The following is a 15262-nucleotide window of genomic DNA, read 5'->3' as shown; positions in this document are numbered from 1 at the left end:
AAGGCCTTGCAGAAGTTCAGATAGATAAACCTGAGAAGCAAGATTATTTAGGTACCGTAATATGAAAAAAAGAGCTCTAAAGGAGATACATTTAAGGCAGTAACAGCAGTGCTAGACTTACCCACAGAATACAAAACTAGGGTGAAATGAATATTTCAATGTATGAATTTCCATTCTGCCCTCTTCAAAACAAAACAAAACCCAAAACAGAGCAGAACAAAACACCCAAACAGTTCTTCCCAGTCTCTGGTTGAGAAGCCAAGTCTAGTCATCCATTTTGTCTCCTTTCCCACGTCTGTTCCTTATTGGCAGCTGTCCTGGGTTACCAGAGATGCTCAGTAAATGATGGATGGTGCTGCTGCAATGTCGTATCCTTTACAGGGAACACAGCTCCATATAACATTCATTAAGCCAACATGTGTTCAATTTGTTTAAAGTGGTTACAACTCCCATGTTTTCAGCATATTTTTCTGTTTTTATCTGCTTCAGCAAACAGCAAACAATTTTCTTTTTAAACTCCAGAGTATGTTGGATAATGAACCATTGCACTATTATAGCCTGGAGTTTTGAGGGTTGTGCTGTATATTTCAATCCTTAGTGGCTTTCTTACCCATCTTATTCTTAAAATATTCCAGTTAAATTCTTTAAATATTTTTAATGCCTAAATACACATGCAGTGCTTCCCCTGTTAGATTGGAAGTCTAATTGCTGTACAGTGTGGTGTGTACATGCAGTCAAGTTGGAATTTATGTTGACTGGCTTGTATAATTAGATTTTGCTGTTGCATTTAATTTTAGAATAAACCACATTTATTTCCCTTAGACTAGATTCAGGAAATAAATTATAGTTGAAGCAATCAGATTTTTTTCAGGCTTCTCTAACACTCAGTCTAAATTAATTTGGTCTACTGAGTACAGCAGTTATTCAGGGCTCAATAGAGAAAGTCTGCAGGTTTGATTGCTATTTCTGAGGGGCTGTTGGGGAACAGAAGGAGTGTTTAAGCACACATGGCCTAATAGATGCTGGTAACATTTAAGCCAGGGTCTCCTTAGGAGGACCCGGGTCCAGTCTAATTGTGAGGCTTTATTACAATTACCTGCTATTGTTAGTATTGTTACAAGCCTATTTTTTGTAGCACAGGCAAGGTTCAAAGGAGAGCAGAGACTTGTTTCAAGCAGCAGGATTGGTGGGCGTAGCCAAGTCCACTGTTAATTTAAGTAAGTGTAAATGTGGCACAGTCACTGTAGTGAATACCACGTACATCTTTGGCAGCAGTACATGGTGTATCCAATCACCCCGTACTTGCCTTCAGTTTAACTTCTTAATTACACAGGATAGACCCACAGCTTGCCCAGTGCAGATGGGACAGGGCATAAATCAAAAGGTGTATAAATAGATGCAGGGACAGGAAAAGAGTTCAGCAACACACACGCCTTAGAAGCAGTAACATCACTCGCTCCCAGATGGGTGCTGATGAGTAAGTGGGAAGTAAGGTGCAGTACCAAGATATGGCTAAATGTGCAAGGATTTGTATCTAATGGGATTAAAAAAGATAAACTAAATATGAGTTCTGAAGTAAACCATACAAATATAACCTGGCTTTGAATTCAGAAAATGATGACTATTTGCTACGAATGAAAGGTCTGTCTGTAATCTGAAATGGATTAACTAAGAGGTATTTCAAGGTCAACGGACTACCAGTAATTTCCGGTGATAACAAAATGTTTTTTCCATTCCAATATTTAGTTCAGACATTACTGTAATTATTGTAATCCTGGTGTGAGATAGAAGATGCTGAGTGGAGTGAAGGCAGCTCTTCGATGGGAGGAATAAATGATGATTTTAAACTTTTTTTTTTTCAATAAGAAAACCTTTTCAGTAATACCCTGCATATGATTTAGTAGAGCTGAATCTGAGAGTAAGTGGCAGATCTGCCTCCTCTTGCATGCAGATTTTGTACTCCAGGGACTGGTGTAATTTGCAGTTGGGAAGCTTCTTTTAGGATTTTGATCTCCACCCTAGAAAGACAGTTGCAGCCCTGAGCAGGATATAACTATATTCAGTAGAAAGGAAACATAAAATGCATGCTTAAAAAAAAAGAACAAGTGTTAAATATTTTCAAGGTGATGCTGTGATTTTTTTAGTTATTTCTGCCTTCCATGATGAATGTCCACAGATGTGGAAAAGACAGAGTTACTAGTTTTAATCTTTTGAAGCAGGATAGGAGCCTGACATTAGCAGGGCAATAACTGATCTTCAAAAGGCCTCTCAAATGTAGTTTCACAGTAGTTTCAGTTACTGTGGGTGTGGGATGAGAAGCCCATGTTTACAGCTTACAGCTAAGCATTCTCTAAGTTATTGACAGTCTGTAGAGCATACAAGACTGGCAGTAGAGCTATAATCAAAATGACACATGAGAATACTGATTACAAATAAGAATACTGTGTAAACAAACACTGAAGATTATTGGCCAATTGGCCTCCTTTCTAGTGCAGAATGTTGTCTTTTCTCCATTTCACATTGAGGGTAACTGCCCTCTTATAGCTGTTGACTTTCAAGTGAAAAGATGGGTCTAGCAGAAACTGTTCTGAGGAAGTTCTTGCATATTTTCTTAAATTCTAGTGACACCATCTTTAAAACTTAACAATTAATCAATGAAGGGCTTTTTTGAGGGTCCAATGATAGGTTAATAATGTGGTAATGTGACTATTGAGAAATAAACAAAATATTAATTTTCTGGCTTATTTCAAACATGCAGTTGAATTACATTTCTGTCTCTACATTTAATGAAAAAATTGTTTCAATATTTGTGAGATTTAATTAAGATGAGGAGCTTCACAGGGGAGAGGGAGGCTGCTGCAGATAATAAATAAAGTGGTGTTTATTGTGGAAGAGGATGCACAAAACCAGCATTCTTTGCTGTCTCTGCAATGCCTGTGTGCAGTCTTACTTATGGATGATTACAAAAAATACCTAAACAAAAATCTGAAGTAGGTCCTGTAGGGCATTGGTTCACTGCCACAGACCAAAGGAAGCCTTGCAGAGAGAAGATGGGGCATGTTCCCTTCTGCTCGGAACTAAAAGCTATGGCAAAATGCACTTTTCTCTCTTGCTAGGGAGAATTGTTTCACAATACAATATGGACAATGTTCCCAGGTAACTCTGTTACCAGGCAGCTGTCTGGCAGTAGGATGCATGGCTTTAAATGCTCTGATTATAAATGACACAAATAGTAATCTTTTCACAATACCTTCTCTCCGTAAGGCTCCCCCCCCCAAAAAACCCCAGTTCCCTGACAGTGTTCTTAATCTTCATTTTCTGTTTCATTCCCACAGAGCAGTTTCTCCTACTCCTTCGACTTCCTGCTTACAGAAAGCAGAGTCTGGACAAAAGAGGTCCTATCTGATGCTTACTTCATCTGCCCTGATCATTAGCAACAGGACAATAAGATTCCTAGGAGACAGAAAGAAAAATGTAGTGAGGGACTTAAATGTCACCTCTACATATGATCCATAAGGAAACATTTAATTTTAGTGTGTTAAATAGCCTAAGTCTAGCCTAGCTTTGTATAACTTGGCGCTAACCTTTGGTCAGCAAATATGTTTGAACCATAAGCCTTTTCTCTTTTTTAAGTGATAACCTTTTTAAGGGTTGTCTTTATATTTTTACACAGAAGTAAGTTTCTACCAGTATTAACACACATGTTTTTTTACGTTTATGTTCACATATAATTATCCTCATATGCAGATTTTGCTCTGACAGCCACACTAACTAACCTGGAGTAGTTGTAAACATTCACAAAGTTTGTTTCAACAAAATTCCTGAAATAGTAGTAGTTTCTGAATGTAAGTGTTGAAAGAGAACTCAAGCAACAATTTAGTACTGCAGATAACAGAGTTTTTCTTTCTTAGGAAGACTATGATCGCCTGAGACCTTTATCTTATCCTATGACCGATGTCTTCCTTATCTGCTTCTCAGTGGTAAATCCTGCTTCATTTCAAAATGTGAAGGAAGAGTGGGTACCGGAGTTGAAGGAATATGCACCTAATGTTCCCTTTTTACTAGTGGGAACACAGGTATATCTGGTTCTGTTCTACATTATTTACATAATTCAGATAATTGTATAGTGGCTTTACTTAAGGCTGGAAAATCCAGGCCTGACAGGAGCTGAGCAGCATCTCCTCCTGGCTTTGGAGGAACAAAGTAGCAGAAAACCTGGGTCTGTGGCTTTTTCTAATCAGCTACCTCCATTTTGTTAAAATAAATGCATGGTAACGAGGGCAACCAGATTGGCTGCATCTCTCCATGTGACTTTCTATAAAGTCATGGAATTTATGGAATAAAATTGTCTGTTCATAACCCAGGTTACTAGAGTTCCTTGTATCTACAACTACAGACCCTTGGTCTATCTCCAGTATTTGCAGCAAAGGAGGAAGGGGAGAAGTGAGGCAATTGCCCACAAGTATTGTGGGCAGTGGAATGATTTAGTTACAAAGTGACCCACACGTTGGTAAAATGTTAGGGTTACTCTTTCTGCCACTGCTGAGTATACATTCTGGCATTGCTAGATGATTATCTCCAATTGAAGAGTTGTGTTACACAATAAACATTTTTTACTTCTGGATGTAAGGCAGTAAGTAGTTCACAGCTTAAGTTTCCAGGGCTTTTGGATCAGGAAGGGTCCATGAGATTCATGACATGGTTCCATTTTTTACACATGTAAGGCACCTTTAAATAAATAAATCTGCTTTAAAAAGAGGATATCACATGGCTTGCTGACTTTTGTTTGGAAAAAGTAAACAACATGACTGCAATCTTTATTGTTAGATTGATCTTCGTGATGACCCCAAAACTCTGGCAAGACTGAATGATATGAAAGAGAAGCCCATCTCTGTGGAGCAAGGACAGAAGCTGGCAAAAGAGGTAAACCAGATACTTCTAAATGAAATCAAGTAGCAAAGAAGAGAAAAAAACTATGCCCAATTGACTACTTCTTCCTTTACCACTTTGCCTATTTCTTTTACCAGTCAACATATGAAATCTCATGACTGATTATCAGGTAGCAATATTTCCTTGCATTGCTAACAAGCAGACCAATCACTGCTGTTAGTAACAGTTGTAACTTTCTGTGCAGACACTCCTAAAAACTACAGAAGCATTTACTCAGGGAGAATTTAAATCACAGGGTGGTTCAGCTGTCAAGGGACCTCTCCTGCTCAAGCACTTTTAAGAAATTATTTGAGAATGCACTGTAACACTCTGTGTGGATAATGCTTATCAGGGCACTTACTTTTGAGATGTAAATTGGTCATGTTATTCTGTAGCTCCAAAGAGCCTATTTAATATGTCTCCTTTAGAAATCAAATCAACTTAAATACATTCCAGATCTTTGGCCAAAAGACAAATCTCTTCTTCTACAGGGAGAAGCACATTCACAGTGAAGACATCACAGTGAAATGTTGTGATGTCACTACCTAAAAAATTTCTGCAGAAGCATGCAGATAGAACTGAAACAGCTGAAATACATTGCTATTGAATTAACTTACTTTCTTGACAGATAGGAGCCTACTGCTATGTGGAATGTTCAGCTTTAACACAGAAAGGACTGAAGACCGTTTTTGATGAAGCTATTATAGCCATTCTAACTCCAAAGAAACACACAGTGAAGAAGAGAATAGGCTCAAGATGCATAAACTGCTGTTTGATCACGTGAGATACATTTGACAACGGCCAGGCTTACTGTGAAATTCTACTGAATTTAAATGCAATGCATTAAGTACACAGTGAATGTGTTACAGGTTTGAAAGCTAAAACTATGATTCTTGCCTTCTACAACCAGTGAAATCCAGAGGAATAAAAATCAAACTCGACGAACTTGAAATAAGAAGCTACCACATCTGTTACAAATATTTTATTCAGACTGGAAGGAACAATCTCTCAGGGTTACATAGTCAAGAGGAAGCAAAAACTGCACCACGTTGAAACGGCATTTGGATGATTTTATTGAGTGGAGATGCTTGGCCTGAAATACTCTAAATGATTTTGGATAATCTTCTGCTTTGACTATACATATATATATATATATATCTTATATAAAAAACAACAACTTTTGCACAGTCTGTATGGAATCTGCACAAAGAAATACCTTGTCTCTCTTTGCTCCAGTTATCTGCTTTTGTATGTAAGCTGCTTCCGGTTCCAGTGTATCCACAGAGGTGCAATAATCAGACCAGCCAAATAGCCAAAGGTAGCTCCCAGGGAACAGGAAATGGGCCACACCTGAAAGGAGAACACAAAGTACAAGCAGACAATGAGGAAAATGTTTGTGGGGTTTTTTTGTACTTTGTGAGCACAAATTCTTGGTGTAACCTAGATACTGACAGTACAGTCTTACCATCCTTTGAAGTTTGCCATGCTTTCCTAAAAATGCCAAAAGTGTAACAATCATCTTCATGAACACTAAATGCTGTTGTACAGTTTTTTATTAATATGCATTAAAATGTAATCAGGCTTCTGACTATTGCAGAGTTTAGTTTCATATTCCCTAAACTACCTGAAAAAAAATCACAGGTATTTATATTCCTTGAAGTGTTCAGCTACCCTAAACTTTGTGTTCTGCTGCACACATCTGAAAACCTTTAGATTCCTTGGTGATTTCTCCTTTCAGTCTCACGTGGTGTAAACTTGGTGTTCTGAAACTTTGAGAGGTGTGTATAAATTAACTGTTATTAAGGCCAGAGACTGAGACGAATAGAAGGTTTTTATTTTTTTGGTCTTAAAAAGTAGGCAAAGAAATTAATTTCTTTATGGCTAGCAGTAGGGAGGGAACGTAAATCTTGAAACTGACTCAACATCTTGCAACCAGTTCAGCAAACATGTTGTAAGTTATGTTAAAGAGAACTTTAATTATAAGCTAAAATTCCTAGTAGAAGAATAGGGAACAGACTCAATACACCTTACTCACTTTCACAGACCACCTAGTATTGAGGCAAAGAAGTAATGGGAATTTTCCCCCTGCTCCTTTTTAAAAAATAAAATAATAAATTGGCATAGATTTGTAGGGAGGAGTGGCCAACCCAAAACTTAACCAGTCTGTCACACCTATAGCTTATATTAACCAGCCAGCTGTGTACTGCATTTGATGAAAGTCTCAAATAAGTTGATGGTTAAAAGTATTTTAGAATAAACTGAATTCTTATTCCTCTTCAAAATTCTCCTTTGCATTATTTTTTCCTCGTTTTTCTTGCAAGGACAATTTTGCACTTCTGACTGTACAACACATGTTAACTGAAGTATGTACAGACTGCACTCCTATTTTTTAATTTTTAAATTAAGGGGGATTTTTCCACCCTCTGTAGTACTTGAGACTGAGAAATGCACTAGACATTAAAGAAAATACCCACATCTCAGTGTTCAGCCTTTTCTACTTCATTTTGATTTGCAATTCATGAATATCAAATTAACCTATTCTTAATGGTACTGGTTCCTCCCTTCATTCATTTTTCTAGCTCTGATTCTTCACTTTACTTCATTAACACTTGGAAAAATGTATTTATTCAAATCCTTTTATCATGGGATTTTAACCAGGAATAAGAGTAGTGTATTTTGTCTTCTGCTGTTTCATCTTCACATTCCTTAGCATTTGCAGTTTTATATATTATTTGGAGGTCTTAAGGAGTGTAGCAAAGATGACTATAAACAAGGTGCCTTAGGTACTCTTTATTGACCTTGTTTCATTCTTCCATTTCTGGATATTCTGTCTCTGCTACTTGTTTTTGTTGCTGAATATTTTGGCTGTTGCCTCTCAAACCAAAGATTGCTTGTTTTCATTCATTTAACAGTGGTATTGTAGATCTTCTATAAAAAGCCTTTAGATGCTTTGGCATGGTAAGATATTATGTATATTTAAAACTCACATGAGTTTGTGGCCTTGCCTAAGTTTGTGCTTTGGGTGGATCTTTTCAACTTTTAAATTAAATGTAATTAAGTTATTTCTAGCATTTTGCTTATTACTCACATCTCAAGGAATAAAAAAGCCCCTGCAAGTCCAGCTGCTCACTCAGTAACATTTGGTTGGAATAGAAGTTGTACTCTCTTAACCATTCATGAAGTCAGATACCACTCTGGTATTCACAAAACTATGGACAGAGGCTTCATAACTCAGTGGTCTTTTTACATCAGATTCTCTGAGTGAATAATGATCCTTCATTAAATGATACCTACATTTATGTTACCTACATTAGGTGAATCTGCATTAGGTGAATTAAGTTGCCTGTTTGCTTTTCAGAGATGTAGGTAGATGTTGGACTGAATTTTTCATCTTCCCTAACTTCCCCAATGACTCATTGACCCTGTGTCTTTTGGTACTTTGTGTACAGTGTGTGATTGTACAACTGAATAGGACCTTTGATTATTGTACTACTTTTACCTAAATGCAACTTGGAACATGGTTCTTCAATAGTTTTGTAACTTTTAATGTTAATTATGCCTCTGTCTGTCTTTCAAAACATTCTGGTTTTCCTTTTTAAAAATCAGTGTTACTTTACAGAAGTTTCAGGCTGTCTCACTTAACACGAGTGTCTCTGACGTTTGAAATCCAACACTCACCAATGGCAGCTGGCAAAGACAGGGGTCAAAGGGAAAAAACCACAGAATGCTCCATCTCACTGTCTATGAATGAGAAAAGAAACACCACCTCATCCCTTCTAGTGGTATACATCAGAAGAGTACCAGGCCAAGTACTCATTCTTACTATGCTGGTCAGATGGCCCAAAGTAGTCCTGAAGGCAGCCTGATTGGCCCTTAGAAACTCCCTGCACATTGCTGTCCTTATGCTATTTTTCTCTAACCCTCAAGACAGGACAAATACTCCCTAAAGCCAGGTAATTATACTAGTTCTGCACCTTTCAATTCTTGACTGCTGGACTTTAGGTTATATATAGCTTGATACTCCCATAAGTATATTTAAAGAAGCAAGTTATCAAAGACAGATTAAGAGGTAGCTCATAAGCATATCAGCTGCACTAAAATAACAGTTCTTGCATACATATGCCTTCTGTCCATCTATGAAAGTAGGTTGCTTTATTTTGCATTAGCTGCTGGCCTCATTTTTCTGAGACCCAATTACTTTTCCCTGGACCTTTTAAAGTGAATTTTACTTGCTTAATCAGTCTGCTTTTGCCCAGTCTTTCATATTATCTCTTAAACTTCATTTAGCTTCTCTGACTTCGTATGAACTTCCTCTAAGTGATAAAGAACTAAGCAGCTAACAGCCATCTGCATGTTCTAAGATATTCCATTCCATTTGTTTAAAGTATGCAGCTTGTAATACACCCCTTCTCATCCCCTGAGAACTATTCAGCTCAGTTTACCCTACTTTATGCTCTCTTCTGCTGTGAGGAAGCTGACACATTCTACCCCACCATTGATGTAATGTCTAGGCTGGGTTGGCAGCCTGGGAACGAGGTACTGGGCAACATTGCCTCACTGCCCTTTTTTGAGGGGCAAGAAGGTTAAGCTAGAGAGAAAAATGTGGGGAGCACAGGAGACAGGACAGAACATTCTTCAGGAAACTGTCATCTGTCCCAAGAGCTAGGAAGCATCAGCTGCCATCCTCACAGTCTAATAGGAAGAGTCAGTGTATTATCAAATGCATGCGGCAAAGGGCAATTTTAATAACTTATATATGATTACTAGGAAGCTGAACAGCAGCTTGGCAACAACCAATCTCCACCTACGTGCTTAACAAGGACAAAAACTGCATTTTATAGGACAGAGCACGAGCCGGTGGTTAATACAAAATGATCCTGTCTTTTGTTATTTGTGTAATTTTTCTTTTTGCTTTTTCTTTTTACCTGGCAGCAATGAGAAGAGATTTTTTAGGCTAGCTAAATAGACACAGCAGAACTGCAAGGCTTCTAGCATATACTAGAACTCATTTTAAGAATAGGGACTCAAAATAGGAATTGCCAACCATTGGGGACACAAATAAGCTGGTTTCCTCAGCACTCCTCAGAACACCCATGAACTGATGTGAGCACACCAAGCATGCTGCATGGAAAGCAGAGCATGTTGCAGGATCCCAGCAGGGGATCTACCTCTGCTGTACTATGCATGGAGATAGTTAAGCCAGAATTCTGACTGTATGACAGTTCTGTCATGCAAGTTACAAATCTGTGACTTGCTTATGATGCAATGGGATTTACCTTGACGTTGGTGAGGACATGAAGGCCAGATTCTTATAGGCCAGGGTAACAACACCCTAATAAAGTTTTTAAAAATACTATCAAGTAAGGAGCAGAATGCTGGAACTTGAATTCTACAAATGCCAACACAGTGGGGCACTTTTTTTTTCTTCAGTAAACTGGTCCCATTCTTTAGATGTGTGCTTTTCTTGTATTCCTAAACTCAATTTTTTGTATGCTTACTATTTCAAAAGATCTATTTATGAGTGTCAATTAAAAAGCTATGTAATAATTTTTGTTTCATTTTAAAACTTAATAAAAGAGCACAATTACTTTCCCTCCCTGTTCGTAACATGCCTTGAATTCCTAATTGTTTCATCTGTACTCTCTTTAATCAGTACATACCTTTAATCTATTTTGGTTGCATGCACATGTTAACTGGAAGTGTCTTATCACATTGTGCAGAATGTGTGTGTTGACAAGCACACAATGAGGAGAAAAAATGTGAGGGGTTTTTTCAGGCTGGCATCTGTAACTAGACTTTGGGTTTGTGTTCTAGTTATAGCAAGCATATTGATTTCACCATTAACATTTACATTAAGGAAACATATCATTAAATAAACAATGAAAACCACACCAATGTGGAACAAGCTTCTACCTCTGTATAACACCCCCCTCAAACACTGGGTATTATCCTTTCTGCTCACATAAAGCAATGTCTTTTACAACAAAACTTGCACAATAGGTAGTAAATCCAAAAGCAAATCCAAGAAGGAAGCTCTAAACTGTGTTAAGAATGACAAGGTAGTTTATAGTCCTATTTCAGGTTACTCAATTGATCACCAAGAACTGCACCCAATATTCTCTACATTATTTTTCTGGTTACAAATGTCCGAGAGTTATCTAGGTTAATATTTACAGTCACATTTGCTAAATTACATGGCAGTCAATCAGCCCATTTCAGTTGTATCAGCACCACCTATTACTTTTGCAGTATCCAACACCTTCACTTAAATATTTGAAACCATTGTAGGTAGTTTATTGTTTCAAGCTCACTTTTTATCGTTAACAACAAGTACTGCAGATCAAAATCGTCCTACAAAAACAAGCAGGTGGATGTCTGGGCATGCACAGAGTAAACCCAACAACGTTTTACAAGTCTGTTACTAAAATATGCAATAAACCCAGGAACTGCACACTTTCCAAAATTCAGTTGCTGTCAATGAAAAATAGGATGTCTGGAATACTAATTCCATCCCTTATGAAGCATGCTGGTAAGGTTTTGGTCTTCCATCATCTTCTTGTTCTGCAACTAAGTTACCTCAGGCTGAGGAGGGAAAGGACAGGTCACAATGTGTCTAGTGACACCCAAGCATTCCCCTTTTTTTCAGAGGTGGTGTCATTCACTTCTCATGTGGCACATGAACCCAGGAGTTGTTTAATCACATGTGGTTCTTAAAAGTACACCATCAACTTGAAAGACACAATCTGAAAAATCTGAGCAACTTTAACAAAACAAGTTATTTTCCCTTTCTTTGTTAGAACTGTCCTAACTGATCTCAATCCTTACAATACCCACTGTGCATCAGAGGGCCAAAGGAAACGAGAGGGTTGTAGAGCTATTCAGACCTTTTGAACACCATCTAGAGTAGCCTTATTTGAATGATCAAACTATTTTAAAAATTGTTTAAGAATAGTAATCTCAAAACACTGGCAAAATTATTCTAAGAGTCTGACACTTATAATAAGCAAATATGTCTGGCACAGTAAGCCTTGAAAACTTTGGGGGTTTTTAGTGGTTGTTTTGTTTTGTTCCAGAAATGTAACTGCTGAAGGGACTAACCTGCACTTTTGCAAGGCAATTATTTTTATCTTTGTCTGGCTTAATTCTACAGAACTATAACCAGGAACAACCATAGCATAGAACTCCCTGACCAACTCTATTTCATAGTTACAGAATTAATTTTTATGAAAATTAGCAAAGGGGCAATAGGCATTTGCCAGATGCTGCTAAAAAGTTTCAGTAAGAACAACAACAGAATAATGAAAACAATGAATCATTAAGATACCAACAGACTTTCAGCAATATATTTTATACTTCTAAAAGAAATACTTTATATATTTTTCATTTCCTGAAGCACTATTCAAATATTCAATGGTATTTTATTTTCAAACCAATACGCTGTTCCTACTAAGTATTACTTAGTGTAAAAGTTGTTGTATGCTAAAAATGAAAACAAAAAGCATTTTACAGTACTATTTTAAAATGCAGACAGGCCCAATAATCTGAATACCCCTGTATGCAGCATTTCTCAAACGTACAACCATAGAAAATAAAGCGAAGATTTTCAAGACATCTGTATGATCTTGGTTTTGTTGTGTGTCCCAAGAGGTATGTTTAAATAACCAGTATGTTTTCTTTGGCTTATGAATAATTTGGGAAGAATTAGCATCTTGGCTTTAGCCATTAGTACATTGAATTGGAACTCCTGATGATGAATTTCATACTAAGTTTAGTCCACAAAAGTCTGAAGCAGTCTGAAGGAAAAAACTTGTGTGAAAAGACAAAAAATGGAAGACACTGACATCTGATTTTCTGATCAGGTAAGATATAGGTAATGGTACAATACATTTCTTAGCTTCTACTAATCTAAGTCAACCATTATCTAAAGGGATGACTACCATAACATTTTTCAGATTAAGATTGCAGGAAAAGATGCTAGATCTAATACAGACATCTAACAGCTGGGAAATAGATCAGCAAAAAGTGAACCTAATGTTGCCCTCAACTGTTCTCCTTTTAAGGCCACAAACCAGCCGAGTGACAGCAGAAAAGCTGTGCTATGTGTGTATCACTGTGGCTATTCAGACTGCAGGTGCCTTAAAGCAAAGTGCAAGCAGTTTCATTCAATATGTTGCTGAAATTACAGCATCCTCAGTGCTCACTTTTCCTTCAAGCTCATTTGCTTCAGGAGGGTGACTGAAGTCATTTCTGTGAATAAAACTGACTTCATGAAAGTGGCTCTACATACTCCACTCTGAATTGGGCTGCAGTCAATTTAAAAGCAGACTGTAGATACTTTGTGAAATTGCCTATAGTTTGAAGTGTAGATGACAGATTTGAAAAAAGGCTAAATCCTGATCAAGTAGAAAAATATATGAATTCAAAACAGGGCTTAATGTTTTGTGTGAGATTAAATTGTTCTAGAGAGATAAATCAATATTAATAACATTTTTCATTACAAACTCGTAGTGTATTTCTGCATCTTCTGGATGTCAGAGGTTTTTGGCAACTTTTGACCTTTCAGGGCTACAAACACAGCACCAGGCTGGCAGCAGCAACCCTTTGATTTGCTTTATGGCTGTATTTCAACTGTTGTTGACCCATCCAATTCTTGTAGTACTGATTTTGCCTTAAATCAGTAACAATCCTTAAATAATGAATCAACTGAAGCTAAAGGTACACATGCAGCTGTGTTTCCATAACGTAGCTGTTGCACCACAAACACTAAACAAAGCCAACAGGAACACCAGAACCATATTTTACAACAAGCAGGCTTAGAAGCCTTAACACAGCTCTCTAAAATGTTAACACAAATTTAACCTTGCCCATATAGTAAGATTTAATCCACATTTTCTGTTCCAGAGCAGAACCACTTCCGCTACAAATTAAAAAAAATGAAATTGCTTACAACAAAGAAGTCTAAAATACAAAAAGGAAAACAATTGCTAATGAACCTGCTCTTATCTCAGAAGCTGGCGTGATTCCAAAGATGAAGCTGTTTCATTGTGGAGTCCCTTTTCTGCATCTGAGTAGGGTAAATCCAAAACTGTAATCCTCAAACTCTGATTTTAAGGCTAACGTGAGAAACAGCTGATACCAACATCATGACAACTTAATATTTTATTCACGCAGATACCTACCAGTAATTTAGTTTTGACTGCGCTCTGATTACTTTTAAGCCTACATGAGGCTTAAAATTTATTGATTTTTTTCAGACTTTGCTTGGGACTTAATCTGTAGATATCCGGATAAGCATACCAGCTGCATTAGGTTCTGTATAAATACTGACAGTCCCTGTCTTTTGGAGGCTTGCTGTATTTTATCTTATATTTTATATTTTATTTTTAAATAAAGAAACTCTCCCTGCAACTGCACTACGTACAGGTATTTTTATGTTCACTATATCAATGTCTAGATCAGTCGCTCTGGAAACTGGCAATCCGCACTAAAGGTTTTCTTCCAAAACTACACAGATATGCAACAGCAGCAGAATCCTTTATGAGAGCAAGTTATTTTTTTCCCCTGCCTTAGGCTGAAGACAGCACAGAAGGCATCTCTCCTCTTTCATTGCTGCAATGAAAGAATCTACTGTGAGTTTCTGTAATCACCTGACATCAAGTAGCAAAAGGAATAATTTTGCAAAAAGGGGTTTTATTGCCACTGCTTGGTGAACTTCTGAAAAGCAAAAGAAATGTCTCTCTGCTCTGAAGGTGTCTGAGACAACAATGCAGAGCTACTATGTGCAACAATACTTGTGTTTTTCAATCCATACTTCTCAGTAGGGATAGAAAGACAAAAGACTGTTGTATGAAGTTGTGTGCTTTCAGAAAATCAGATTCATATAAATCTCATCTTGGCTGAATTGGGAAGTGGTATTTCCTGGACAACTACTAGAAATGTCTGGCCAAGACACTCCCCCTCCTTTTATACCTTGATGATCAAAATTTAAAGAGATCATCTCCACAAAAACACTGAATTATCAATAGGTGACTGACAACTTCTGAGACCTATGAATAGGATCTTTAACAAAATACTCTGAAGAGGTTAATTTCTACCTCAAAGATTTGTTGCCATTTTGGTGCTTCACTGTGTTGCTTTGCTGAGATAATGACTTTTAAATCTATGTTAGATTTTATAAAAAACTTTCCTCTTATGCATCAGATCTTAAAAAATTAGCACTTAAACCTGCAGATTTTGAAGACTGTTGAAGTGGCAGCCTTCAGGACTGAGAAGCAAACTTCTCTGTAGCTGCTCTTGAATGATGAATAAAGTCATGATAAGGCACTTCAGAGCC

General features: G+C 37.3%; 2 protein-coding genes across 6 annotated transcripts in view; one reads left to right on the top strand and one right to left on the bottom strand.

The window, feature by feature from the left end:
- RHOQ (ras homolog family member Q) overlaps positions 1-10527 on the top strand; it is a 24091-nt gene extending 13564 nt beyond the window's left edge. The window contains exons 3-5 of one of the 4 annotated variants that reach the window (XM_008496582.2): positions 3912-4076; positions 4828-4923; positions 5558-10527. In XM_008496582.2, the coding sequence (XP_008494804.2) occupies positions 3912-4076; positions 4828-4923; positions 5558-5713 (417 nt within the window). In that variant the 3' untranslated portion in view covers positions 5714-10527. The remainder of the gene's footprint in view (positions 1-3911; positions 4077-4827; positions 4924-5557) is intronic. The other 3 variants (XM_030446567.1, XM_030446568.1, XM_030446569.1) reach the window with 3 other exon arrangements.
- The window catches only part of PIGF (phosphatidylinositol glycan anchor biosynthesis class F), an 18045-nt gene continuing 8679 nt past the window's right edge, over positions 5897-15262 (bottom strand). For both annotated transcript variants that reach the window (XM_030446565.1, XM_030446566.1), the window contains exon 6: positions 5897-6279. In XM_030446565.1, the coding sequence (XP_030302425.1) occupies positions 6166-6279 (114 nt within the window). In that variant the 3' untranslated portion in view covers positions 5897-6165. The remainder of the gene's footprint in view (positions 6280-15262) is intronic.

Source organism: Calypte anna, chromosome 3, assembly GCF_003957555.1.
Source record: "Calypte anna isolate BGI_N300 chromosome 3, bCalAnn1_v1.p, whole genome shotgun sequence".
NCBI classification, from domain to species: Eukaryota; Metazoa; Chordata; class Aves; order Apodiformes; family Trochilidae; genus Calypte; species Calypte anna.
Note: the sequence above shows the minus strand (reverse complement) of the source record. Positions and strands in the feature narration are given on the sequence as shown.